We start from the raw sequence: 27946 nt of genomic DNA on the forward strand, positions 1-27946 counted from the left end.
CCATTTCTATCCTCTCTCCTCACTGCTGTCCCACCCTCATTTCCTCGTCTTCGCCATCCCTCCCCCTAGCACTGTCATGTCAGTTTACTCAGTCGATTGATGTATCTCGCTCTCCTCCATCCCTCCACCCCTCCACCCACTGATCTCTCTGTCTTTCTTCCCTTCTTCTCCTTGATTTGCTGTGTCTTTCAATCAGGCCATCCCTGACCCAATCTCAGCTGGCTATTGCGTGCTACTACTGCTCTTACTTTACTTGTGGGTGGGTGCACATGGAGTATATGAGTGTGTATCTTGACACAGAAACACATCAGTGTCACTGTCCATCACCCAACGCGCTCCAGTTTCGAACCTCACACATCACACAATGCCTGTAACTAAGAAATGACTCAAGATGGACTCACTTTTCTTGCGTCTCCCGTTCTTTTCTCACTCAGTGCCAGTAGAACCATGTCCAGGCCAACGGGGGGCGGTGCCAACGATGTCACCCGCTTCCTCGCATCGGGGGCAATGCCAGGGTCTCCTACCTCCAATGCTGTGTTCTCCGCTGCCAGCCAGGCCGACTGGGCAGCTAAGAGGCTGGTGTGGGTGCCGTCAGAGAAGCACGGCTTTGAGGTAAGCGGGTGTTGAAGTGGATGAACATTTTGGTTTTTGTTTCCAACAAGCGCCAACAAGTAAAGCTATCTGTTCACCAGGAAACTGTAGAAATCAAAAGAGGTGAGGCAGAGCAACTGGAGGACATCAGAGGGCAAACCAGAAAATGTTTTCTCTATAAAATATGATTCCACGTCACCAACATGGTTTGTGGCGTGTGACTTGGAGATCCTACCCGCCCAGTCAAGTTACATAGTGCAAATACGTGGTCAGGCTGCAAAGTAGGATTGACAGAGACACGTTTTACCCTATTACTATGACCCTATGTTACATAATGTTGCTTTAAACCAGCTGAATTTCAGGGGTGAATGGAACTTTTTTTACAACTTGTTCCCACATTCCTGCTGCACATTATCTAAGTATTAATCCTCTGGTGAATAATTAGCCCTGAGTGTGTGCCTTTGACTGAGGGTGTGTCAAACCGGTGAGGCAGCATAAGGTGTGTGCATCTTTGTATGTGTGTGTTATCATATCTTATGAGATTTTTATCCCCCTTACAATGCCTTATTTTCCATGGTTTTCTTTGTCCTATTAGAATCTTGTCGATGCTTTTAGGCCTAATGACCATGATCATCAGGCACTTGTCATTATATTAATTTGTTCCAGTTTTCCTTGCCGCTTGCATAATGCACACGACATGTTTTCATTGGCGCTTACTGTAGGATGTGACATATGAATTCGATGTCCTCGCTCTGAGTCTCCCTCTCTGTGCTGGACTGGTTTCATAGAGAGCTCTATGAATAGAACAATACTCTCCTTCAGCCTCCTAATGTTAAAGAGGCCGTTGTAGAGACGCTGACTTCATTTTACAGTCATGATCTGAGAATGGCACTGTTAGACACACACACACAAACACTCAAACTGAATATACACGTGCACACTTTCATCCAGTTTCATATTCTGAGCATGGTGTTCAGTCTGTGACTAATACACACCCACGCACAGGCAAACACAGACACGCACATATTTTTGTGTGATGTGCATCACAAGTAGCAGAGAGAATAAAGCAAAGCAGAGTCCTGTGACCTGGTCAGAACCAGAGGTCACTACTTCCTGTCCTCGAAGCACAAGACCAACAGCATGACAAGAGAGCGTCTATCTTCTTCTGTCACCGTCTATTCTTGTCTGCTGTCAAACACAATGACCAGTCATACTCTAAAGCTCACTGGAAGAGATTCTGACAAACATTTTCACAAATATATTTTCAATCTTTGCTTCATTTCAAACACTGGTTTACAATAGAGTTTTTTTGTGTGCGTTATAGCCCAGTACACAAGAAATCTACGGTACAGCAGTTTATTTGATTAATGTTTAACCTTCTAGGTAGCTGTTAGCTTCTATTCTTTACAGCTTTTTTTTAGTCAAAGTTACTTTCATTAGGATGACTAATGACATGTTCAGGAAGCTCTTTGTTGTTGGTGCATTATCCAAGATTTAAGACTTCTGAGAGGAACTGAGGCTGCTAAACAGCATCATTTTAAATGCAGGAAGTTATTAAATTCACATTAACCTTTTCAGAAGATCAATTTTTATTAACAGATTATTCTGAGATTGATTTTCTTGACAAAGCTTTTTTGGCACCTTATTGTGAAATTTTGACGCTGACGATGTTAAAATGCAGACGTGATGTTCGCTGTGGTGTTTTATCGATCTCAACCAAGTTTAAAGTCTCTGGAAATGGAAACTCTCTCTTCCTTCATCTCCTGTAGTGTCTTTTATAAACCTCTCTCCTTCTACCTGTAGTCGGCCAGCATTCGGGAAGAGCGCGGCGATGAGGTGGAGGTGGAGCTGACAGACAGCCAGCGGCGGATCACTCTGTCCAGGGAGGAGGTGCAGCGAATGAACCCCCCACGCTTCAGCAAAGTGGAGGACATGGCCGACCTCACCTGCCTCAACGAAGCCTCGGTGCTGCACAACCTGAGAGAGAGATACTACTCTGGCTTGATTTATGTGAGTGGGCAAAACAACGAATAATAAAGAGTCTGTGGGACATGGTTCTCACGCCAATGCACATGTTCACATTCAGGCTGCAATGTTGTGTACATGCATGTGTTAGCGGTCAGCTCCTCTGGCATCTCCTGTGTAACTGATACAGGGTGGTAAGAGAGGTGAGGAGTCAGTTTACAAAGTTGTCGGTGTGTGTGTGGTGGCAGTGGGAGGCATCTCCAGTTTCTCCTGCAGAAAAGATATGAGCAAGATAAGATAGAAAGGAGTGGAAGTCATGGTGATGTCAGCCAACGATAACCGACCCAGGAAGCATAATGTGTGCAATTAAAGTAGAATAATATATAGGCAATTAAATGCAGTTGAGCTGCTAATATGATGGAGGATGAAGCTGAGTGGAAAGATTAAGAGGTGGCCAGAGAGGAGCCTGGTAGGATAGTTGGAATAGCTTTGAGAGGCGTATTACAATATGACATACATTTGACACATTCACTACCGTTGGGACAAATTTTAACAGCACTGATGTCTGGATGTGTTGAAGGTGTAGTCACTGGCTGCATTTACATTCAATGATTCTTTATTTGTCACATGCACAGAGATAGATATAAGACATGCAGTTAAATGAAGGGGATGTGTAAGACTTTCAAGAAAAATAAAATAAAATTACTCATGCAAGATGAAAAATATCTATATATAAAGTTAGGTAAAAACTATAGATACAGTACACACCACTTGGGCCCCACAGAGGTGTGTATTGTACTGTAAATATCTACAAGGCTTGAGTACAACATAAAGGCATTAAGGTTTTAAAGGACCCCTCCCACCCAGCTGACAGTCTTTTGAATTGTCTCCCCTCTCACAAAAGACTCAAAAGTATTAAGACAAGAACAACCAGATTTCAGCAAAGCACATATCTCACAGCTGTCCGCCTCCATAACACTTTTAACTTAGCACTGTAGGTTACTCCGTAGGTTTGAAATATTTGGGCAGCAAAGCGGATGTTTTTAATTATGCACTTAAGGCATTTGAAGCACTTAATCTGGTGGCTTGTTGGTGTCGCTGCCCCTACAGGTGCTGGTGTCAGTGTTTTTTTATGGCTCGGATTTGACTTATCTGCTTATACAGAAACTACCTGTATTTACAGTTAAAGTGACTTGGTTCGCAAGTGAAGTGACAGAAACAAACAGTGTGTGTAGTATTTCAAGAGTGTCTGTGCGTGTGTGTGTGTGTGTGTGTGTGTGTGTTGAGGATCCGGATGGCCTGAGGATAGAAACTCCTCTTCATGAGGAAAAATGTTCCTTTCTGAATGAACTGATACATTCATAAACCCCTACAAAGATCTGCACATTTAGAGATGTGGGCTCTGTGATGAAGGAGTCTGTTTGTGTATTCTGGTTACAAACCTTTTTTTTTTGATTGTGATGATGACTGTTTCTATGTGGGTGTGCATCCATTTTTCATCGTATTCTCTTTTTAGATAGACCATTAGTCTGGAAATGGATGACTGATAGTTTAATTGACAGTTCTCTGAGTGTTCAAATAAGGTGTCATGTTTACCTGCGTCATAGTCAGTCATCAGGGAGAATGCTGCTGACCTGTATGATATACTGAATCAAGTAAAGGACATGAGCTCAGTGCAGCTCATGTCCTTTACTTGATTTAGTTGATTCAGCACTTCACACCTCTTTTGGTTTACTGCTGTACTTTCTGCTGAAGCAATAGTTTAACAACATCATACTGTTCCTTCAGTTGTCAAACAGTAGAAGTCAAGGCCCCCACAATTATTGACAGTCTTCTTGAATCTAGCACAAACCACTTAACTCATGTGACTGAGCATTTGCAAAGAGTGTTGATATTAAAAAAATCTACAGTGATCAAACAGAACATAAACAAAATGATGCTGTTGATTTTTAGCAGTATTTGTCTGTAAATAAAAGACTCCACCGACTGATGTTGTGTTTTTCCAGACATATTCCGGGCTGTTCTGTGTGGTGGTCAACCCTTACAAGAACCTACCCATCTACACAGAGTCAATCGTGGAGATGTACCGGGGCAAGAAGCGCCACGAGATGCCCCCTCACATTTACGCCATATCAGAGGCCGCGTATCGCAGCATGCTACAAGGTACTCCACACACTATCTGTGACCTCCCACCCCTGACTAACCCTGACAGTATAACTAGCCCACACACCTGCTATCAGCTCAGCTGGGCTGGAACATGGTACTGAGTCCTGTCTGTGATCTTTGCTCGCTAAGTCACACTATGAACGCTATTTGAGGGTGTGGTACATTCTTGACTGGTCGCTGTTATCAAAAGCCTTGAAAGTGAATATAAACAGGCAAGAAGGTATTTTTTTCCAACACAGATATCCAGGTGTGGCACTCCTCGTAACAAGCAGATGTTAGTTGTTGTGCTGATGATAGTAACCACATTACTTGGGACAGCAGTGCATGACAGACATTTTTTAAGTCCCTCCCTTCATGTTGAGCTCATGAGACAAGACGGAGAGAATTCTCAGGTACCGTTTAAAAAGCAGTTAAGGGCCGATTGAGCAACGTCTCTGCCTCAGGGTGTCTCCATGAGATAACAGGACAGATGAGACTCTGTGTCTATGTATTCGTCACCCTGCAGCTTGTAGGTGTGTTCCCACAGTGAACCTGTAGGACCAGTATGAATTCTTCCAGACTCAAACTGTGGGAATCTTAAAAGCCAAATACAGGTGTTGGAAACAATGTCCACCCGTTCACTACCAGTGTCATGTGGTTTGGGAGCCTGGAGAGACCAGTTCAGCCAGTGACCTGTTTCTCATTACAGTGCTAATCAGTGAAGGGGTTATTGACATGACAAGAGTCAGAGTGAGTCCATCTAATATGTATTATCAAAAGTTGAGGTGTGAGTCTCTATGGAGGCTTCCAGAGCACTTCATGTTAGTTGGGGGTGGAGGCTTGGTGTAATTTGAGCCAACAAGTGGTTCTCCCATACAGGACCTTACAGTGTGTTACTTCAAGGAATCATATGTCAACACGCGCAGACTTTTATAGAGATCCTGGTAGCTGTTTGATAATGACTTTGCTGTCTTGTCAGCTATGAAATAAACCACATGTTGAACACCGTGCCAACAATTTAGAAACATGTTACTGATGTCTCTTACAGAAGCTGCAATTACAGTTTGGCAAAGTATCTCATTATTTGTCAACAGTCAGACAAATCGACTACCTACCTACCTATTCTGATTTGTTCTCACATTGCATTCTTTCTTCCACAGACAGAGAAGATCAGTCAATCCTCTGCACGTGAGTAGCCTTTTGTGGGACGCCAGTGTGTCTGTTTGTGACTGCTTTGTGATTTTCTCTTTGACAGTGAGAATGTCTGTGGCAGTGTGTTTGCATGTACTATAGCTACCTTGTGTCCTTTCATGTGTCTTTGTTTGTCTTTTGTGTGCATGCGCCTCCATGCACACATGTATGTAATTATAATGTAGTCAGCTTTCAAGCAAATGTGGATCAAGTAAGATGGTTTTTATTGACATATTCACTGGTGTGCAATCAAAAAATGTAGAAATTTAAGATACAGATGTATTTATTTATTTAATGTTCATTTGCATAGGGACAAGTATGTAGCATAAAATGGTGCCACACTGTACAACATTTATAGCCTAAGCTAATTTGCAATGCCGTCCCTAGATTGTCCTTTAAACACATAAAACTCAACAACAAATACACAAGAGAAAATAAAAACTCAATAATCAATAGGTACAAGAAAATACAGACGGTACAACATCAGACACAAACTGTAATACAATAAAACACCATAGACAAGAAGCACCCGATTATTCATGACTACTACTACTCCTACTGAAGCACGCTAACCAGCTAGCCGTGGGCCTGAAAACCTCTTTCTCCCAGTGGCCCTAAGCTCTTGTGCTAGCAGTATCAACACCAACTCTAGTCTGGCTAGTCTGGCTAGCTGCATGACTAACTGAGCTAACAAGCTAACAGTAGCAACAGTCAATGATGTATAAAGAAAATACAGTTAGCAAGAGGTAGCAGTTACTCTGGTGATATGCTGCCCCTGTTTGTTGGAAGTATAAATTCAAGGTGGCCAATTTTTACATATTGCACCTTTTAAGAACGTGGCAATGTTAAAGTGAGGGTTAAAAGTAAGTACTCCGCTGTGCCGACTCTGCGCAGCTAATAAAACATCTACAATTCTGCCTTTTAGCACTATTTGTCCTTCTTAACCATATTTAATCGATTTCCATGATTAATTGTCTTGCATGTGTATCATTTGTTGATATTCATAGTTCATGTAAGATATGGATTTTTTTATGGAAATGCAGGAGGGCTGCATAATTTATTGGATTTTTTATATACTTTGTTTTTTAATTTTTGTAACACAGAAAACACAAGGTCACATAATCAATTCAGAAGATATACAGGGATGTTGGTGATAAAAATGTACATTATCTTTTACATTCATTTCTGGTTCAAGATCACATTAACCATTATTTCAGTTGTCAGGCTCCTTGTTAACCAAGTATCTAAGCCATTTAGTCCAATACTCTTCTCCCCTTTCCTTCTGCAATCTCAAGTTAAAAGTCATACATTCCATGTGCTGCATCATTTATTTCATTATTATTGATTAATTATTGCACTTTATTGCACTGATAATGCCCTGGGACAATATGGCCAAGTGCAATATACACATAGCAGAAGCTGCAATTTTTTGATAAAGTTAATATATGTAAACTGCCGTAGTGCTACAGAGACGTCCTGGCCTACAAATCTTGTTCTCCAGATGTAAGTTAAGATTTTTGTTTGGTACAGACCCCAACAAATGTCTCATCCAGTGTAAAATGTTAACTTTTTTTCCAACTATTTTGTAGTGAATGTTCTTACCATCTTACCATCCACTAAATAATTTGTCAGTGTTTTTTGGCTGGTAAGAGAAGCCAAACTAGTCGCAGCTTTCATATTTAACCAAAAATGGAAAATGTAAATTGTGATGCTTAAATGATCATTTCCACTAATCGTGAATCACAATTGTAATAGCTGCCAAAATAATCGCGATATGATTTTTTATTTTTTATTTTATCATATCTTGCAGCCCTAAATGCACACATGCAGGTTGAGAACATATTAATATTCACACTGATTGTTTGTTATCAGACTTTTTTCAAACATGAATTTAAAGAATCGGGACAAAAAAAAATCACATCTTAGCAAAAACTCAGGGCCATAATGTGAATGCATCCTACTGTCTGTTTGCACCCATGGTTTGTCTACCTACCTGCTTGAGTGAGGGGCTGCCATCATGCCTTCCTGCCAGACTCTTCCTGTCATTGTCAAGGATCCCACTTTAGGCTCATCTTGAATATGTGGGACAAGAAGACGTCTGCTTCTTTTAGATCTTTTACAGTTGCTATTTTTACTCCATTCTCCTTCGTTCTTCTCCAAAAGCAACAATAGTGACACCGCCTGTATCCTCCACACCTGCTCTCTGTTTAGACCTGTGGCTTTAAATGCACTGCATGGGCTCTATATTTACTGGTGTGATGAATGTGTGTTTGGCCACTTGTTCTTGTGTGTTCGCTCTTTTAAAATGCTTATATATACCGTTGAAAAATGAAACCATATGTGTTTAAGATTAACTGTTCTGTAAAGAGAATGGTATTTATTGTGTGTATGTGTGTTCCTTACCCGATTTCCTACGTGTGTGTGTTTGTGTGTATTCCAGAGGCGAGTCTGGAGCTGGGAAAACAGAGAACACAAAGAAAGTCATCCAGTATTTGGCTCACGTCGCCTCCTCTCATAAAGGCACTCTGGGTAGAAACAAAGAAGCTGTGCAGGTACGTCAAAATAGAGACACCACAGAAGTAAGAATAAAAGAAGAGCAGGCGGAAAAAAACATCGTACAAAGAGAAGAAGAGCTTTCTAGGAACATTTCTTGAAGGGGAATAACAGGAAAGATGAAGAAAGTGAAGAAGTGATACAGATACAGATTAAATGTAACAGTGCTGCAAAAGTGTATCATAGCATAAAGGCTGGATGCAGGGGGAAACGACAAGCCTTGCTCTCTGCTAAGTAAATGAAAAAAAAAAATGCTTAGCAACACCTATACTGTAAAGCTCACTAATTAACACATTGTGTCCTGTTTCTAAACAAACAGAAAAATAAAAATGACAATTTGGAGTTTTCTAGGGAGTTTTGTGCTGCATGCAAAAAATAGGCAATACATTGTTGTGTTTCCATCACTGCCGATCACTACTGCAGACAAATGCCAGATGTTAGTGGGTGTTAGTGGGTTCCTTTTAATGAGTATTTGTTGTGATGCTGACAGTAACCACATGTTATACAACAATGAATGACTGACATTTTTTAAACTCTTCCCATCATGTTGAGTTCAGTAGAGAGAATTCCCAGTAACAATTTAAAACCAGTTAAGGGCTGATTGAGCAGCGTCTCTGCCTCAGGTGTCTTCAACAGGACAGATGAGGCTCTGTGTCTATGTATTTGCCAATGTGCTTATGCTAAGCTAAGTTAATCGCCTGTTGTCTCCAACTCAGTACTTAGAGACAAGAGAGTGTTATCTAAATCTTCTCATCCGTCGGAAAGAAAGTGAATCAGTATATTTCCAAAAATGTTGAACTATACCTTTAACCATATATGACCTACATTAGTTGCAGTGTTTTCCGTGGTGATTTAATTAGTTCCGAGCTTTATGCAATACACTGTGTTTCTTCCCTAACCCAATCACAATTTATGGAACCTCGATTACATCACTGTCCTCTTTAATTATTTATTATAAGATGGGTTTGCTGCAGGTGCAATTAATTTAATCTTACCTCATCTTGGAGTGGGTTTTTCTGTTACTCAGTCCTCTTTTTCTGCATTTTCTCAGCACTTCTGCTTACTCTCCTTCCTTCCTGCACTTGTTTCCCCTCATTCTCTTCTCTCTGCATTGTCCATCTCTCTTTCCTGCATGCTCAGATGGATGGCTCTCGGTCCTTAACAAGAGGCAGTTCTCTGGCGAACAGGGTGAGTTCACTTTATCCTGCTGTCCTGTCCTGTGCTTTTGTCTCGTCCTATTTCCTGCTCAATGAACTCTGCAATGATGCTGACTAACCAACAGACTGAGTAACTTAAACCTTTAACTGTCAGTAATGATGTGGTTCCTCATAACAGCCAAGGCTTGTACAGTATATTTAATTTTGCTTGTTTGTATTTCTTTGTTTGTTGTTGTTATTGTTGTCTTATTTGTCTTTTTTTTGTTTGTTTGTTTACCCCATCCATATGTTCACCCATCCACCCAATCTTCTCCCTCCTAAAACTTCATTCCCCCCCCACAATTCGTCAGAGTATGCAATATGTGAGTATGAAAGTATTCAGACAACTTTGGGTTTATTCACTGGGGGTCACATTTTGTAGAATTGAAACTTTCTCTGTATTGACCAGAGCTGATATGAGTCTCTTGATTCATAACGAGAAACATGTCCTCTGTGCATAGAGCTTTTCTTTTAGACTTTTATCTGAATAATTCCTGGCTTTCTGGGTCTTTAGTTTTAATCTATTCCTCTCAGTGGGATTTACTTCCTGTTACATACAAACACCACAGGTTTTCATTTACCTGTAGAGCTGAGAGGCATTTCTGCTGTAGAGATGGTTTTAATCACATGAACTTTGTGTGTGTGTGTGTGTGTGTGTGTGTGTGTGTGTGTGTGTGTGTGTGTGTGTGTGTGTGTGTGTTTGTGTGTGTGTTTGTGTGTGTGTGTGTTGAATGAGTGCAGATTCACCTGTGGGAGTGGGTGTGGGTGTGTCGTTGCAGCCGTCCATATGTATGTGTTTGACATGTGAACACGTGTAAACACTTAAATATGCGGTTTGGTCAGTGTGTATCCTGTACACATTGTCTGCTATAAAATATGTCTACCTCTGCTCTGTGTATGTCTGTGTGTGTGTGTGTGTGTGTGTGTGTGTGTGTGTGTGTGTGTGTTTGTGTTTGTGTATCTGCCTTTGGTGTTGGCTGGCTGGCATTCCTTGACAGTTTTTACAGTAAAACAGGGTATCTGCAGGTCTTAAAAAGCATCAAAATGCAGCTCACAAAAAGGCCTTGGAAGATATAAAAAAAAGTCTTCAATTTTATTCAGATGTCTTGAATATTTTCTCCTGCCTACTGTACAAAGTAGTTGTTGGCTATTAGGAGACGTTATGCATCTATAAATGGCAAGTGTTAACTGTCACTACTGCTGACCGTGGTTGCTCTGAAGCTCATCTACTATAGGTAAAATTTTTCTCTTCTGATTAAAATGTCTTCCCCAAAACTGCAGAGTGCACCTTTAAAATGTGTCAGAGAACATGTTTATTCAGTCACATCTTCATGATTGTCATCAATAGTCTTTAAAATTGTGATGATCATTCCCTCTGATCATGAATCATACCGAGATACCTGTCAAAATAATTGCAATGTAGTTAATTTTCCATATCCTGCAGCCCTACTAGGAATTATTGTTATATGTAGCTGGAAGGACAAAATGCGATAGAGATGTCAATAAAAACTGATAAATATTTGTCAGCCGTCTTGTCCCTACTGGTTTTCCATCATACTTTGACTAATATAGGTTTTAAATTTCATCGAAAAGGTCTTATATTGGATTTGGTGAGCACTGCAGAAACCCTGTGAAGAACCCCCCCCCCCCCCGTAGCTACAGTAACTCCCCATCACTGGCTGCTGCTGCATCAACAGCTGCTGCTCTGGCAATGCGACAACTGCAGTAATGCATTGCAGCTAGCTCTGCCAATATGCAGAGTGTGTATGATGTTAGCATCTGAAGCTGCAGCTTCCATCTGCCCACGTTTTTCTACAACGGTGGTTCTCAACTGACTCTTCTTAATCGGCTTCTAGAGATTGTCTTTTAATAAAGACACAAATTAAATATGAAACATGATTGATGCTTTTATTATTGATTACTTAACTAATGAAGGCTTATAACTCTTAGTGAGGTTGAGAATCATTGGTTCCTGGGAATGGTGTGTGGTGTGGATGCTATTCTGGGCCCTAAAATGCACCATTTAGTGTCACTGCTCTTCAAGGATGAGTCACGCATTTTTTTTTTGTTTTACATAACCGATCAGTGGATTAATGGTGCATTTTAGTAGACAGGCCCTACAGAAGTCTTTTGTTGAGTCCAGTGTCTTTGTATTCTCTGTGAAGCTGATCTGATGTCTCCTGTGTGTCTCAGGGCGAGCTGGAGAGGCAGCTGCTGCAGGCCAACCCCATACTGGAGGCCTTTGGCAACGCGAAGACTGTCAAGAATGACAACTCTTCGAGATTTGTAAGAGCAGATTATACTGTAGACATTACACAAACAGATGGTGTTTATTGCATCCTGAAGATTACCTGAAACATTAAACTACTTTTTCTTTGCCTTCTTTAGGGTAAATTCATCCGCATTAATTTTGACGTGGCGGGGTACATCGTTGGTGCCAACATTGAGACCTGTATCCTTTTATATGTCTTTCGTGTTTTTGAGATTGATGCCTCATTTACAGAATGCTTAATTATTTATTGTGACCCTTCATGTCTTTTAAAGTTTAAATATATTAATATGATGCATCATGCTGATTTTAAAGACTAAATCACTAGAAGTAGAGCAGGACTAAAAAATGATATAACTAGTTTCAGCTGTGTATGTCCATGACCATATAAATCCAGACCTCCTTGAAAAGTCCCGGGCCACCCGTCAGGCCAAAGATGAGAGGACATTCCACATCTTTTACCAGCTGTTGTGTGGAACTTCAGAGGAGACAAGAGGTGAGCCAAAGGTCAACCAAAGTGTGATAAAGAAATACTGCCGTGCTGCATAACTACAGTCCTGTAAAAAATCATGTTTTTCTTTCTGTTTCTTCCCCCCCCCCCCATCATTAGCGGACCTACTCTTAGGAACAGCTGATGAGTACCGCTTCCTCACCGGCGGCTCCATCCCTGTCCCTGGTCAGAGCGATTCAGAGAACTTCACCCAGACCATGGACTCCATGGCTATAATGGGTTTCATCCCAGAGGAGTCGCTGTGTAAGACAGGGGATGATAGAAAAGAGGGAAAGTAGTTTTCTTTTTCCGTGTTTGAGCCTGGCTATAAATCACCTTCCCTCCCCCTGTCTTCCCTCTCCTCAGCCATGCTGAAGGTGATCTCCGCTGTGCTCCAGTTTGGGAATATTTCCTTCATGAAGGAGAAGAACCAGGACCAGGCCTCGATGCCTGACAACACAGCTGCTCAGAAACTGTGCCATCTGCTGGGCATCAACGTGCTGGAGTTCACACGGGCCATCCTCACTCCCAGGATCAAAGTGGGTCGAGAGTATGTGCAGAAGGCCCAGACGAAAGAACAGGTAAGATTTTAGTCACACAGATATTTATACAGATTTGCCCATGCAGAGTACATGTACAAGTTTATATTTCTTCCTCTAGGCTGACTTTGCTGTGGAGGCCTTGGCAAAGGCCACATATGAGCGTCTGTTCAGATGGCTGGTCCACAGGATCAACAGAGCTCTGGACCGCAGGCAGAGACAGGGAGCCTCCTTCATAGGGATCCTTGATATCGCTGGATTCGAGATCTTCCAGGTAATTTATTGAGGCATGATGCTGGACTTTTACTTTAACCCAGATTTCTTTCTAAAATGTTTGTGATAAAGTGATAAAAGTCATTCGTTGAGCACAGGTAACACCAATTAGGGTTAGGTTCAGGCAAGCATTATGGGATGAAGTGATTTGGGTTGTTATTAGTTAATTTCCTCACAAAGATACAAGCTTGAGCATGTTCTTCTATAGGTTACATCACATAAATGTATTGATTTAATGAGTCTTTGTTTGATCTCCTCTGCAGCTGAACTCCTTCGAGCAGCTGTGCATCAACTACACCAATGAGAAGCTGCAGCAGCTCTTCAACCACACCATGTTCATCTTGGAGCAGGAGGAGTACCAGCGGGAGGGCATCGAGTGGAACTTCATCGACTTCGGCCTGGACTTGCAGCCCTGCATTGACCTCATCGAGAAACCGGTACACACACTCTGTTTTTACAAAAGGGAACACACATTTTACCTCTTAAGTAATGATGATATAGATGCTGACAGTCCAGATTGTTTGGTGATAGAAAAATAGCTTGATAACGCTCCACGGCTTCCACCTGTGGCCCTCAGAACCTGTTCACTCAACTGCACCCGCAGAGGAAGGAATAAAAGAAGATTAATAGAAACACAGACTCCGCTTTGATTCCTCTTGAATAAAGTCCACAACAAAATGTTTCTGTGTTTTTCATCTCTGTTAGACCCACTCTCCTGGTGTTCTGGCCCTGCTGGATGAAGAGTGCTGGTTCCCCCGGGCAACAGACCGCTCGTTTGTAGAGAAGCTGTCCGGCGAGCAAGGCAGCCATCCAAAATTCTTCCGTTCAAAGCAGCCACGCGGGGAAGCTGACTTCTCCATCATTCACTATGCTGGCAAGGTATTGCATTTATTTTTCTGTTTGTTTGTTTGTTTTAAAATCCTCCACGTCTGTCATCTTCCCCACGCAAAGGAACCAAATCAAAAATGTCCCCTTTCCTCCGTCTTGTCTCTCAGGTGGACTACAAGGCAAATGATTGGCTGGTGAAGAACATGGATCCTCTGAACGACAACGTGGCCTCTCTTCTGCACCAGTCGTCTGATCATTTTGTATCAGAGCTGTGGAAGGAAGGTGAGACTGATTTACTCTCCTGTGCATTCACTACCATGTCCAGTAAACCTTTAATTCATGCACTTCACATGTGTCCAGGATGGGAAAAATGTTGTTTCATTTTAATTTTCACGGCCTGTATTTTTTTAAGCCTGCCAAATTAAGAAAAATTAAGCCTTCTGTTGCAAAAAGGAACTAACTTGTATTTCTATTTTCTTTCTCTATCATGCAACTACTCCATCTATCTGCTGTCTCTCACTTTCTTATTCTTCTTCCTTCTTGTTCTCTCCTGTGTTTGCTTGCCCTTGTCCTTTTTCCCTCTGTTTTTTTTTCTTCCCTCTCAATAATTTGGTTCTTTCCTACCCTCTCATCTTTTCGTCTTCCTGCATCAGATATCCAAACTCTTCCCCGTGTCTACTTCTTTGACTCCTATGCCACAATGCAGACTAATGGCTCCGACAGTAGGTTTCTTTCCTCCTCTGGGTGTCACACTCACATTCCTCACTCCCACCTACGCTGACATCGCTCCTTTGTCTTCTGTCTGCCCAGTTTTTGATTGCTGTGTGCCTTTTAGTGTTATTTTTTAGTTGATGTTCGTGCTGTAGTGTCACATTGCTGTTAGCTCACTCATTCTCTCTTTGCACTTTCACCAATTTTTTGCTTTTAGTGTCAGTGCTGTGTTCGTTTGATGTGGCTTTTTCAATTTGTGAATAAGTAACTCACTTTGGTTTTGTAGAAATTTGACAATTCGTGTCAAGGTAGCAGCATGCCCTCGATTAGTCACAAAAACACATTCAGGATCACATTAGAGTTGTGCTGCCACAAACAGCTAGAGCGGATTCATGAAATCCAACTGTGTGCAGTGTTCAGTGATCCTGAATGAGCTCTAGAGATGCAACATATTGGCTCACAGCACTAACATTTGAATAGCAACATCAGTTATTTGGCTGATTGTGTAACTGGCAATATCATTACTTCTTTCTGCAAATATATCACTCAATACACCTGTCAAATCAGGAAGGAAACACTCATCATGGTCTTGTTTTTAATAACTGACGTGCAAACTGTCGTCAGCCTGCCAGTTCTGACATGTTCAAAGTTAAGCTAGAAAACCTGTTTCACACCTGCACTGTGCTAAAATTGCGTAGGTGTATCTCACTAGACCGAGCAAATAGTCATATGATTGCATCTCTAATGAGCTACAAATCCATTGTCCACCATCTGATATCATCTGTCCAGAGACTTAATAACAGATGTGAAATCATATTGCCATGACATCAATCAAGTCTGGCAAACACTCCTCACCCCCGTGAATTGATACTTGCTGCTGAATCTGAAACCCCGTTCTGTTTTTCCATCCAGTGGACAGGATCGTGGGTCTGGACCAGGTGTCGTCGGGAGAGAACAGCGGGCCGGTCACGTTCGGAGCAGCCGGTCTGAAGACGAAGAAGGGAATGTTCAGGACCGTCGGTCAGCTCTACAAGGAGTCTCTCACCAAGCTGATGGCCACGCTGAGGAACACCAACCCCAACTTCCTGCGCTGCATCATCCCCAACCACGAGAAGAGGGTAAGACAGCAGGACTGGATCCGGGTGTACACTTTTTAAAATCAAAACAGACAAGAAAATTGGTGGAAAGGGGAATAAATGTCTTAAATAATTACAAATTATTTTTCCTTTGTCAGGCCGGTAAGCTGTCCCCCCACCTGGTTTTGGACCAGCTGAGGTGTAATGGAGTTCTGGAGGGGATCCGTATCTGCAGACAAGGCTTCCCTAACCGCATCCCATTCCAGGAGTTCAGGCAGAGGTGTGTGTCTGAACTGTCTGTCTGTCTGTCTCAACAGTCACCAATGAACTACCTTTCATAACCATCTGGCTTTCTCTTTCCCTCTCACAAGCACACACACACTCACTCACTCACTCACTCACTCACACACACACACTAAATGCTTCATCAAGCACTTTCTCTGTCACCTGCTGATGACCTTCTGCTAACCTGCCAACACCCCCTCAGTCTTGTGTCTCGAACACACACTTACAAAATCCAATTTATCTTCCAGGTATGAGATCCTGACTCCTAATGCGATCCCTCGTGCCTTCATGGACGGCAAACAGGCATCAGAACTCATGGTGAGTCATTTTTTCATTAGCTGTAAGCAAACAAAATTCAACAATTGAAAGGGTGGACATCTCTAATCGTTGTTTTCTCGTCCAGATCAGAGCTTTGGAACTGGACCACAACCTGTTCAGGGTGGGTCAGAGTAAAGTCTTCTTCAGAGCCGGAGTCCTGGCTCACCTGGAAGAAGAAAGAGACCTGAAGATCACTGACACCATCATACGCTTCCAGAGCGTCTCCAGAGGCTACCTCGCACGCAAGTAAGAGCTTTAGTGAAGAGGCTAATACATTACAGGTTGTTTTGGTGTTTTTGACCGGACTGAATTGCTGTAATTTTAAAATGTTTTTTATTCATTTATTGACTTGATTAAACTTGAGTCTTCTGCCAATCAACTATCACTTGTTCACTAACTGAAACTAAACTGACCATAGAAGACAAACATCCAACATTGCTGAAGTTTCTCTATGAGGAGCGTTCCTTTTCTGCAATTTACGAGGCAGTTTTGTATTTCGCTCTTAAAGGAGCATCAATATTTAATCATGTGTCAGCCCCTATCAGTGACTCAGGTATTGCAACAGCATTGACAGGTATCTGGCGCATATTATGTAGGCCTGGAAGCAACATAAATAATAAAGTTATATTTTTACAATGGAGGCTAACTAATTAGATTATTAATTTAAGAATGATAATATTAACTGATCCAGCGTTTTATTAATATGTAATAACAAGACTTTTGTTTGTATATACATTTCATGTACAGGCAATTCAAAGTGATTTATATAATGCATTGAAAATATTACAGCATAAAAAAGTGTCCCTATTAATGAGTAGTAAAACTGCTTTGTCATTTACTTTTGCACTTAACAACACAATATCTTGTTATTCCAGTCACTCATTGTTAGTAAATGTTAGTGGAGCACAGGTCAGAAGAGTTAGGCCAAGTCAAAGGAATCGTTAGGAAAAAAGGAAAACTGGACAGGAAAAAAGAGAAAAAAATGTAATTTATTGTGGGTAAAGAAGAGCTAATACCAGATTTTGTTTTATATTTATTCTGTCTCAGAGCCTTTACTAAGAAGCAGCAGCAGCTGAGTGCTATGAGGGTGATGCAGAGGAACTGTGCCGCTTACCTCAAACTCAGGAACTGGCAGTGGTGGCGGCTGTTCACCAAGGTACTGTGCACACGACTACATTACAGCATAGACCTGAAATATACAAATAATCCCATCTGCAAGTGATCACTGTCATGGCTTTATTTTAAATTACTCTTTTTTTGCTGTGATTTTGTTTCTTCTGCAAAAAGTTGTCATAGTAAAAATATAGAAAAAGAGATGGAGGAAGGATGATGTTTCACAAAATTAGTACCCAAAGCAAAGTCAACTGGATTATAACCTGGCAACAGAAACAATATGTTTCAATATCTATACAATGACCTTAGATCCTTGACAAAGGAAAGACAAATAAAATCAGCCTGATGTAGGAAATTAACTCTTTGGGTGTGTCCTTTTGTTCTGTTCCAACCAGGTGAAGCCCCTGCTGCAGGTGACCCGGCAAGATGAGGAGATCCAGGTGAGGGAAGCCCAGCTCCAGAAGGCTAAGGATAATCTCACCCGAGCGGAGCAGGACTACGGAGAGCTTGAAAGGAAACATGCTCAGGTAAACAAACCTCCACCTCGTTCTGCTGCCTGTCCACCCCTCTGCTATGAATCAGTGCCTCTTCATCACTCCTCCTCCTCCTCCTCCTCCTCACTTTGTCATGTTTTAGCTGGTGGAGGAGAAGTCAGTGCTGGCTGACCAGCTGCAGGCAGAGGCTGAGCTGTTTGCGGAGGCAGAGGAGATGAGGGCCAGGCTGGCCAGCCGGAAACAGGAGCTGGAGGAGGTGCTGGGCGAGCTGGAGACTCGGTTGGAGGAAGAGGAGGAGAGAGGTGTGCAGCTGACCAATGAGAAGAAGAAGATGCAGCAGAATATACAGGTAAATAAACTGAAGAAAGTCTATAAAGTTTCATGAAAACTGAAGTTAAATTAAGGCCATCTTTCCCCTCCTTGCATGTTATTAAATCTTCCTCTCTTCTCAGGACCTGGAGGAGCAGTTAGAGGAGGAGGAGAGTGCCCGACAGCGCCTCCTGCTGGAGAAGGTCACCTTGGAGACCAGAGTGAAGAGTCTGGAAACCGACCTGCTAAACGCAGTGGAGCAGAGAGACCGATTCAGCAAGGTGGGCATAACTGAACACTTTGTCATCGTGTGTGTGAATGTAAGATTAATTCTTTCACTTTAACTACAACTCACACATGCAATGTTTTTATTTTTCTGGAGCAGGAAAAGAAACAGTTTGAGGAGCGTCTGAGTGAAGTCACTGATCAGCTCACTGAGGAAGAGGAGAAAACCAAAAGTCTGAACAAACTCAAGAACAAACAGGAAGCTGTCATTGCTGACCTCGAGGGTAAATATTCCTCTTCCACAGCAAACCAACAAGTGTAACAGCATTTGATCAGTCCTTTTGATTTGGATGCAGTCACAATTCCAGATTGTAGAAGTAAGCTTTGACTACCTGAGCCATGTTATTATATTTTAAAGACATATAAGACCCTCTTTCTCTCTCTCTCTTCCTCTTTCCTGAAAATGAGTCAAAATTGTGAAAAATAAGATATCAGAATTAAGCAAAATAATTGTCAACATCATTTTAGCCATAGCTGAGGAAACTAACACTTTAGTCCCCTGCTTATAATAACAAAGCAACCTCCCAACCCATCATTAACATCACATTTCTTAATTTTTCTGTGTCAAGTAATTAACACACAGAAAACCTCAGGTGAGTTAGTATTATTCCTACAAGGCTGTAATCAACAATTATTTTCATTATCAATAAGTTTTCTTAAATAATCAATTGATTGGTAATTGTCTTACTGTCAGAAAAGAATGAAAAATGCCTGTCATCATTCCCTGTGGACCAAGTTAAGATATTCAAATGCCTTGTTTGTCTGACCAGCTGTCAGCGATACAACGATGTTAAGTTTACTATTGTAGAAAACTGGGAAAAGTAGCACATTTTCACATTTGAGAAGCTGGCCTTTACAAAAGACTTAAATGATCAATCAATTATTAAACTTGCTGTCAGTGAATATAATTTCAGCTCTACTGGCTGGTTCCCGGGTGTCTGTGGAAATAATAATTTATAAGTAGTTGACTGGTAGTATCCCTGTTTCCCAACTTTGTCTCAATATTTTCACTGTTGTGATCTTTTGCTTCTATAATTTTGTGCAGAGCGCCTGAAGCGTGAGGAGCAGGGCCGCTTAGAGCAGGAGAAATGGAGGAGGAGGATGGAGAATGAGTCAGTGGAGGCCCAAGAGCAGCTGTCAGACCTGGGCATGCTGTCAGCCGAGCTGAGGGGCAGTCTGGCTCAGAAGGAGAAGGAGATCACCACCCTGCAGGGCCGGTGAGAAACGAGACAGTGACACATTTAAAGGCTTGTCACAGATTTTTCACACTACACCCTTCCCTTTATTTATCTGTCTTTCTTTTCTTCTATCAGGTTGGAGGAAGAGGGAGCGCGTCGTGCAGAAGCTCAGAGGGCGCTGAGGGAGGCCATGTCCCAGGTGTCTGAGCTGAAGGAGGAAGTGGAGAACGAACGAGGAATGAGGGAAAGGGCGGAGAAACAGAGGAGAGACCTGGGCGAGGAGCTCGAGGCTTTAAGAACTGAGCTGGAGGACACACTAGACACCACAGCTGCTCAGCAGGAGCTAAGGTAAATGATGCAAACATAATTTATCATCAAATTTGAGTATGAGAAAAGCCAGAGGAATTGTATTATCATTAAATATTTTGAATGCTTTTTTGACCTCATTCTTCATCCATCTACACAGGTCTCGTCGGGAGGCGGAGTTAAATGACCTCCAGCGATGTGTTGAAGAGGAGACTCGTCGCCACGAGGTCCAGCTGTCAGAGCTCAGAGTCAAACACAGCGCAGCCATAGACAACCTCCAGGAACAGCTGGACAACAGCAAGAGAGTAAGAGAAGCACACATTCAAAAAACATCCATGTGTAAACATGCAGCTTTGCTTATCACACGTCATCATCGTTGTTCTTTTTTAGGCTCGTCAGTCGCTAGAGAAAGCCAAGGGAATGCTGGAGGAAGAGAGGCAGAATTTGACCTCCGAGCTCAAGAGCCTCCAAAGCGGCCGCACGGAGAGCGAAAGAGGCCGCAAGAGGGCCGAGGGTCAGCTGCAGGAGCTCAACGCCCGACTGGCTCAGGCTGACAGAGAGAGGGAGGAGAGGGAAGACCGAGTGCATAAGCTGCAGGTACAAATCTGATATAAACCCTCCTTTTACATGTTTAGTTGTTAAATTGTTGTCCTTTCAAAGAGGTGTTGCTTTGTATGTTTTGTACTTCACAAAATCAGAAATTCCGGCTCTGCAGTGAAGAGATCCTCTTGTATTTGGTCTGATAGATTTACCTTCATGATGTCTTTCTGTCTTTTTTCAGAGTGAGATTGAGGCTATGTCCGGCAATTTGTCCTCTGCTGACACTAAATCCCTTCGGCTATCGAAAGAGGTCAGCAGCCTGGAGAGTCAGCTGAATGATGCAAAGGTAACAAAGTGAAACACACACCAGGGTGGGGTCAGATGTGATGTTGGGTTTTGCTTTTGGGTTACAGCCACAGACACTTTAAGCACTTCCTCCTATAGATGAGAGAATGTCAATAGTTTGCAGTAGGTTGACACTCCTGTCTCTTCTTCTCTCAGGAATCGCTGCAGGATGAAACTCGTCAAAAGATGGCTCTAGCCTCGAGGGTGCGAGCGCTGGAGGAGGAGAAGAACGGACTGATGGAAAGACTGGAGGAGGAGGAGGAGAGAGCCAAAGAGTTGACCCGGCAGATCCAGACTCAAACCCAGCAGGTAAATCAGAACTCATGCAGGCTTTGTTTGACTCTGAAACTGGTGCTTCATCTCTCTGAAATAGATATGAATCAATTCATTTACAGTATGTTATTACAGAAAATGGTTCAAAGCAGTAAAAGGTGACCAAAATTACCAATCAAATGCATTGCAAAACACACACAAAAAAAACATTTATAAACCCCTCCCCGCTCCACCTGTGCAGCTGGCAGAGCTCCGTAAGCAGTCGGAGGAGGTCAACACTGCGGTGGAAGCCGGAGAGGAGACACGCAGGAAACTCCAGAGAGAGCTGGACAGCACTGTCCAGAGGGAGCGACAGAAGGAGGAGGAGAAGGAGCGAGTGGAGAGGCAGCGGGAGCGACTGAGGGAGGAGATAGAGGACATGACGCTCGCCCTGCAGAGAGAGAGACAGAACTGCACCGCCCTAGAGAAGAGGCAGAAGAAGTTCGACCAGGTTCGAAACTCATCAGTCTGAGTCTGAGTAAATTTTCCAAAAACATCTTTGATTCTAACTTTTGTCTCCTTCACCCCCTCAGTGTCTGGCAGAGGAGAAGTCGGTAAGCGCTCGGCTGGCAGAGGAAAGGGACAAAGCAGAAGCAGACAGCAGAGAGAAGGAGACTAGATGTCTGGCACTTTCCCGAGCCCTGCAGGTAAACTAACTGAGAGCAGACAATACAAGAACATTTGTGATATGTCTGCCACTGTGGTGATTCATCTTCATCTGTGTTTCTGTGCGTAGGAGACCCAGGACCAGAGGGAAGAGCTGGAGAGGGCCAACAAGCAGCTCCGTCTGGAAATGGAACAGCTTGTTAACCAGCAGGATGATGTCGGCAAGAACGTAAGAATCTTCCTCTCGGGGCTCCTTTGCTATTTCTCTCTCTGGGTCGTCAGTGAATCACCGGCTCGTATCTGCTCTTGTGTTAGGTCCACGAGCTGGAGCGTACCCGCAGGAGCTTAGAAACAGAAGCCCAGAACCTGCGGGTTCAGACGCAGGAGCTGGAGGAGGAGCTGTCGGAGGCGGAGAACTCGAGGCTGAGGCTGGAGGTCACCCTGCAGGCACTCAAGGCTCAGTTTGAGAGGGAGATCAGCACGAACGAGGAGAAGGGAGAGGAGAAGAGGAGGGCACTAAGCAAACAGGTAGAGAGAGGAAACCACAGAAGGTGTTCTTGCTGTTCTGTCTTTTCTCCAAATCACTCACAATTTTTCCTGTGTTTTCCTTTCTTTGCCAGGTGAGGGAGTTGGAGATCCAGCTGGAGGAGGAGAGGAGTCAGAGGTCTCAGGCCGTGTCGTCCAAGAAGCAGTTGGAAGCAGAACTGCAGGAAGCCGAGGCCCAGGTGGAGAATTCCAGCCGTGGAAAAGAGGAGGCTGTGAAGCAGCTGCGGAGGCTGCAGGTAAAACAGAAATATTCCCACACATAAACAATGATTTTCTGTACTTGTCAATGGCCTGATTTAAAAGATATAATATGAAACATTTCCACACTATAATGTCTAAATGTTGAGTTGTTAACTTACATTATGCTAGTCACTAAAACTTCCAGGGCAACAAGATATGTTAAGTCAGAGAGAGGGGAATGAAGTCAGTGAAACATTACATAAAAAAAAAACATTACTTCGTCTGAGTCACCTCAGATAGATTTTCACCTACAATGGTGGCTGTTTAACCATGAAGACAGCAGCTCCTATGATCCCACACTACTTCACAACGTCTTCTGTTTTTATTGTTTTGATTAAAAGACCCCTAGCGGCATAAATTACATTCTGTGCCTTCAAAGAAATCTGTTTTTGTCACAGGGTCAAATGAAGGAAATTCTACGTGAGTTAGACGAGACCAAGTTGTCTCGGGAGGAGGTGATCGCACAGTCGAAAGACAGCGAAAAGAAGATCCAAACACTGGAAGCAGAAGTCCTTCAGTTCACTGAGGTTTGTGTACTCTGCTATTAAAGATGTAATGCTTTTGAAGGGTGGCTCTAAGTGACTTTTAACCTCCTGTACATTTATCTATGCAGGAGCTTTCTATGTCGGAGAGGCAGAGGAGACAGGCTCAGCAGGAAAGAGACGAGATGGCTGATGAGATGGTCAACAGCAGTACTGGAAAGTTAGTATCAGTTTCCATAAGATGTACTACGTGTGTACTAGTGTGTTGTTATGTGGACTGTTACTAACATTGTGTTTTTGTTCAGGAATGCACTGTATGAAGAGAAGAGGAGGTTAGAGGCACGGGTCAGTCAGCTGGAGGAGGAGTTGGAGGAGGAGCAGAGTAACTCTGAACTGGTAGCAGAGAGACAAAGGAAGATGGCTCTACAGGTATGGTAGATGTGCCTGCACACACACACACACACACACACACAACAGACATGCGTAAAGCTCACATCATGATTGCTGCTCTGCTCATGGTCCAGGTGGAGACGATGACCGTGCAGCTGCAGGGAGAGAGGACTCTGGCGCAGAAGGCAGAGGCAGCCAGGGAGCAGCTGGAAAGGCAGAACAAGGAGCTGAAGACCCGACTGGGAGAGATGGAGGGAGCAGTGAGGGGCAAACACAGGCTCAGCGTCGCCGCCCTGGAGGCCAAGATAGAGTCGATGGAGGAGCAGCTGGAGCAGGAGAGACAGTGAGAGGAACATACGTGCATTAGTACAAATAATACACCTGACAGAAATACCTTTATCAACATAAAGTAAAAAAGATTGCTGTATTTAATTTTTTTTAACTTTATATTTAACATAAACAAAATAGTGAGGGGCCATACAAATTTTATACTTAAAGGATTACTATATATGAAACTTTCTCTCTCATTTGAAGTAAAAGTCATGAAGTACCTGTAAATCAACAAATACAAATGTATCTAAATACAAAATATGTTATAAAGACACCCATAATTAGTCTATGACAATAATGGGGCAGTGGAATTAAGGCCACTTCATGTCCATCACAATCTCTGTCTTTCCTTTTATTGTTGTGTCTTGCATATAACGGCATATTTGCCCAAACCTTATGGGGCTTACAGGACACCGTAGCCATGTCTCAATTCGGGGTCCACATCCTTTGAAGGGCGCGGTCTACAGGGCTAGGCTGAGTGTTGTTAAACGAGATGTCTAGTCTACGGGGAATTTCCTATACACATCACCAGCTCTCCCTAACCTTACCCTTGTGTCACGAAGCACCATTCCTGTCGCCTAGCAACCGTGATAGTATTGGGGTCCCTTGCTTTGTTAACATTTGTATCGTTAGCTACTTGAGACCCAATATTGTGTATTTAGCTGCTGTTTCGCTCCGTGTGTCCACCATACTTTTTTGGAAAAACAAATCCAAACCTCGCCAGGACACAATGAATCTCGGGACAGGGGAAACGAAAGCTGCATTTGAAGAGGCCTTTGAAATGGGACGGCCTCTTCGTGCCACTGTGACACATTCAGTCATCAAATGCAGCCGTCGAAGGATGCAGCCCCCAGATTGAGGCACAGTGAATACAAGCAAGCAAGCAATTTGTACAAGCAAGGACCAGAGTGCAGTTTACACATTTCCAAACAACAGAGAATGTCCAAAAATGTCAAAACAGCTAGAGCATCTTTCACAGTCCAAACTTCAGACAATCACAGATACAACAAAATTCATGAATCACTGACAAAACACATTTTCTATGTAGTTCTGGAATAATAAGAATAGTTTCCAACAGTTCCAATAGTTCCAGAATTGAACAGTTTCCAACAATGAGACATACATGTGGAATATTTATATATGTATATGTTTTATCTAAAATAAAACCAATCTTAATGTTGCAGGGTACAAAATACATAATGCAGATTTTTATTTTGAGCAGATACCCTTAAAACACAAACTCAAAGGAGATGTTTTACCTTGATCGATGTCTTGTATTGCTTGGTGCAACAGGTATCTTATGATGATCTTTTCCGCCTCTCAGGGAACGAGCCATTGCCAACAAGCTGGTGAGGAAGACAGAGAAGAAACTGAAGGAGGTGATGATGCAGGCAGAGGACGAGAGACGACACGCAGACCAGTACAGAGAACAGGTAAGAAAATGAGCGGTTTATCAGCGAAGGTGAGCCATAAGAAGATACACAGAATAGTTTGGCCTGGGACAGAGCAATAAATAATCATTTCATGGGGGTCAGGTCAGCTAAGCTCGCTGCTCTAATTGTGCCCCAGGGCACAAAGAGAGTGTTGAAAAATCATCCTAAAATGAGTGATTCATCCGGCTCAATCCAACTTAATCCTAATCCCACCCCGGCATCTGTGTGTTCATTGGGAAGGTAGAGCCCATTCCACTCTAAAAAATAAATCCCACAACCACAGCAGAGACACTGACTCTCCTCCCAAAACATCATCTGTGATAATCTGCCAGGTTTAATCTGATTCCTGATCCCTACCAGTCCTCCTGCCCATAGACTAATTTCTATTTTTATATATCCGTCCCCTTCTCTTCTCTTCTTTTTCCCCTCTTTCCTCCGACCCTGTATGTCTCACCCCAACCTCTGCAATACGCTCTGTCCTTTCCCTCCCCCTCCCTCTCTCCTCCTCTAGCTGGATAAGTCGATGGTCCGCCTGAAGCAGCTGAAGAGGCAGCTGGAGGAGGTGGAGGAGGAGAACTCTCGCTCCAACGCCCAGAAGAGGAAGCTGCAGAGGGAGCTGGAGGAGCTCACCGACAGCGGTCAGAGCATGACGCGAGAGATCACCTCTCTCCGCAGCCAGCTCAGGTAGCCACATGTGTGTATGTTGGTGTGTGTGTGCGTGTCCATTTTCTGTGTTTGAATGATCATCATTTATTGTTGTTTTGTTTGTTTTCAACCCCTTCATTAACTTTATATGATTTGTTTTGCTTTGCTCTTTCGTTGCATCGTTTGTGTCCATCTAACACTGACAAACTGTCCATGTGTCTCCGTCATACCAACACTCAGCCTCCCTGACTGGTAGGTCACTGTGTGTGTCGTATTCTTATTATTTATGTGTGTGTCGGTGTGTGGAAGGGTACGTGTACAGTTCATATAGAACATTTGTTGGATAATTTTATTGAAGATTTCTGGATTTTCCATCTTTATAAATGGTGAAATGAGAAGCAGCCTTATTTAAAGCAATTATTTGGTTGATCTACCATTTTGAGCCAAATACAGGACAATATTTCTGTACATGTTATTATATTTTTTTCTGGCATTTCTCCACCTGCATAATGTAATGTGACATATATTGACTTTACGAACTGCACATCCTTTTTTTCAAGGTTCACTTCATCTATATTGTTAATAAATTACTGTTCATTTTTGTATATAGTGTTTTTAGCATTTTTGATCATTTTGATAATCACAGAGGTGTTTTTTAACTTGCGAGGTTAGCCTGTCAGTTAGCCTAGCTGGCTGCTAAAATTAAAAAAGGCCTTCCTAGACACATAGAATCGAAATCCCTTACTCCCTTATGAGGTAGGAGCAGGACGGTGTACCTCGGTCCGATCATTTTTGGCAGCTTTTCTAAGCACAGATTGTAAAAATGAACCGTAGCTACTTAACATTAGCGTGTGGCTAGCTAATGTCGCTAACGGTTCTTTATCTATCTAAAGGATCAAAAATGTTAAAAACAGTATATACCATAACAAAGGGTAAACTATGAACAATTTACACAAAGCGAACTGTGAAAAGTGAAGTATTGTAAGTAAGTTACAGGTGAGAAAGTACTGAGATAACTAAAGGCTACCTGAACACAACATTGTGCAAGTAGAGAAGTACAATTGAAAAGTCGGGTCTTATTATATTCAAGGACCAGATATTCACCTTTTCACAACAGCAGATGTTCCTTTTAAAAGTGTCCTACCAGGTCCAACAGACAGTGTCGCATTATGGGTTGTATATTGTTGGCTTAGTGAGTCTCTTCAAGTCTGTTTCTAGCAAGTCTTTTAGAGTTAGTCAGCCCTAAAGGTTGTAAGGAAGCCCAGTTTAATGTGCAGGTTTTGAGTCATTGCTAATGACTACAAAGTAAAAAAAAAAAAGTGGCTACATCTTCAGAGAGAAAATCATTCTTAAAGTGTTCAAGTTTGTTACTGATATTGAATTTCCGGTTTGCTTAAATGGAAGAGAAAAAGTTTAAAGGATGAGGACTCTTCTCTTTCCACTAATAGTATCTTGGGGACTTAATCGGACAAGTTTAAAAAGTCCTTTGTACACCAAAGAGCTTTCTCACCATTACTCCTTTTTATATATTTTTGAAAATCATGCTTTGCATCGTCACAAAGTCTTTTTCCAAAACCAGGTGGGAAAGGGGGGGTTATTTTATATTTAGTTTTCCAGAGAAATCTTTGCCTCACACTTCACTCAGTGATTTCTAGTTGGTCATACTATAACGCTCTCTCTCTTCTCGTCCAGGCGTGCTCCGCTGCCCCTGTCTTTGCGTGGACGCAGAGCGCTGGTCGACGACCTCTCGTTGGAGAACTCTGACTCGGAGGAGCCCCCTGCCTCGCCGACACCCTCCTCCGGGCTCCCAGGGACCCCGACTCCCTCCTCTGAACACAGCCTGGACCCTCCACCGCCCTACAGCGTCAATAACACAGAGTGACGCACACGTGGACTCACATAAAATACACACTTACACACACACACACACACATCTGCCTCTCAAAGCCTCGATTACTCAGG

At 42.7% G+C, this 27946-nt stretch overlaps 1 protein-coding gene across 1 annotated transcript; it reads left to right on the forward strand.

Moving 5' to 3' along the window:
* The first annotated feature begins 447 nt into the window (after positions 1-447).
* Positions 448-27946, forward strand: myh14 (myosin, heavy chain 14, non-muscle). The gene is made up of 44 exons (XM_073485068.1): positions 448-612; positions 2395-2601; positions 4563-4719; positions 5862-5889; positions 8333-8444; positions 9586-9633; positions 9953-9964; positions 11835-11927; positions 12030-12093; positions 12308-12406; positions 12521-12664; positions 12767-12981; positions 13061-13213; positions 13476-13649; positions 13918-14091; positions 14208-14322; positions 14694-14762; positions 15664-15869; positions 15986-16107; positions 16361-16430; positions 16516-16676; positions 17478-17586; positions 17939-18070; positions 18180-18386; positions 18490-18627; positions 18732-18855; positions 19677-19848; positions 19945-20157; positions 20276-20420; positions 20506-20712; positions 20897-21001; positions 21157-21309; positions 21515-21763; positions 21846-21959; positions 22049-22147; positions 22234-22446; positions 22539-22700; positions 23103-23231; positions 23318-23406; positions 23492-23615; positions 23711-23919; positions 25231-25339; positions 25851-26023; positions 27677-27946. The coding sequence occupies exons 1-44, from the start codon at positions 448-450 to the stop codon at positions 27864-27866; spliced, it is 6153 nt and encodes a 2050-aa protein (XP_073341169.1). The 3' UTR covers positions 27867-27946.

This window comes from Pagrus major, chromosome 17 (genome assembly GCF_040436345.1).
Source record: "Pagrus major chromosome 17, Pma_NU_1.0".
Lineage (NCBI taxonomy): Eukaryota > Metazoa > Chordata > Actinopteri > Spariformes > Sparidae > Pagrus > Pagrus major.

Bases quoted from the DNA above. Each gene is read 5' to 3' on its own strand.
- myh14 (XM_073485068.1), top strand. From the start codon at position 448: ATGTCCAGGCCAACGGGGGGCGGTGCCAACGATGTCACCCGCTTCCTC. The intron at 2,602-4,562 runs GTGAGTGGGCAA...GTGTTTTTCCAG, and splicing joins ACTACTCTGGCTTGATTTAT to ACATATTCCGGGCTGTTCTG. The intron at 20,421-20,505 runs GTAAGAGAAGCA...GTTCTTTTTTAG, and splicing joins AGCTGGACAACAGCAAGAGA to GCTCGTCAGTCGCTAGAGAA.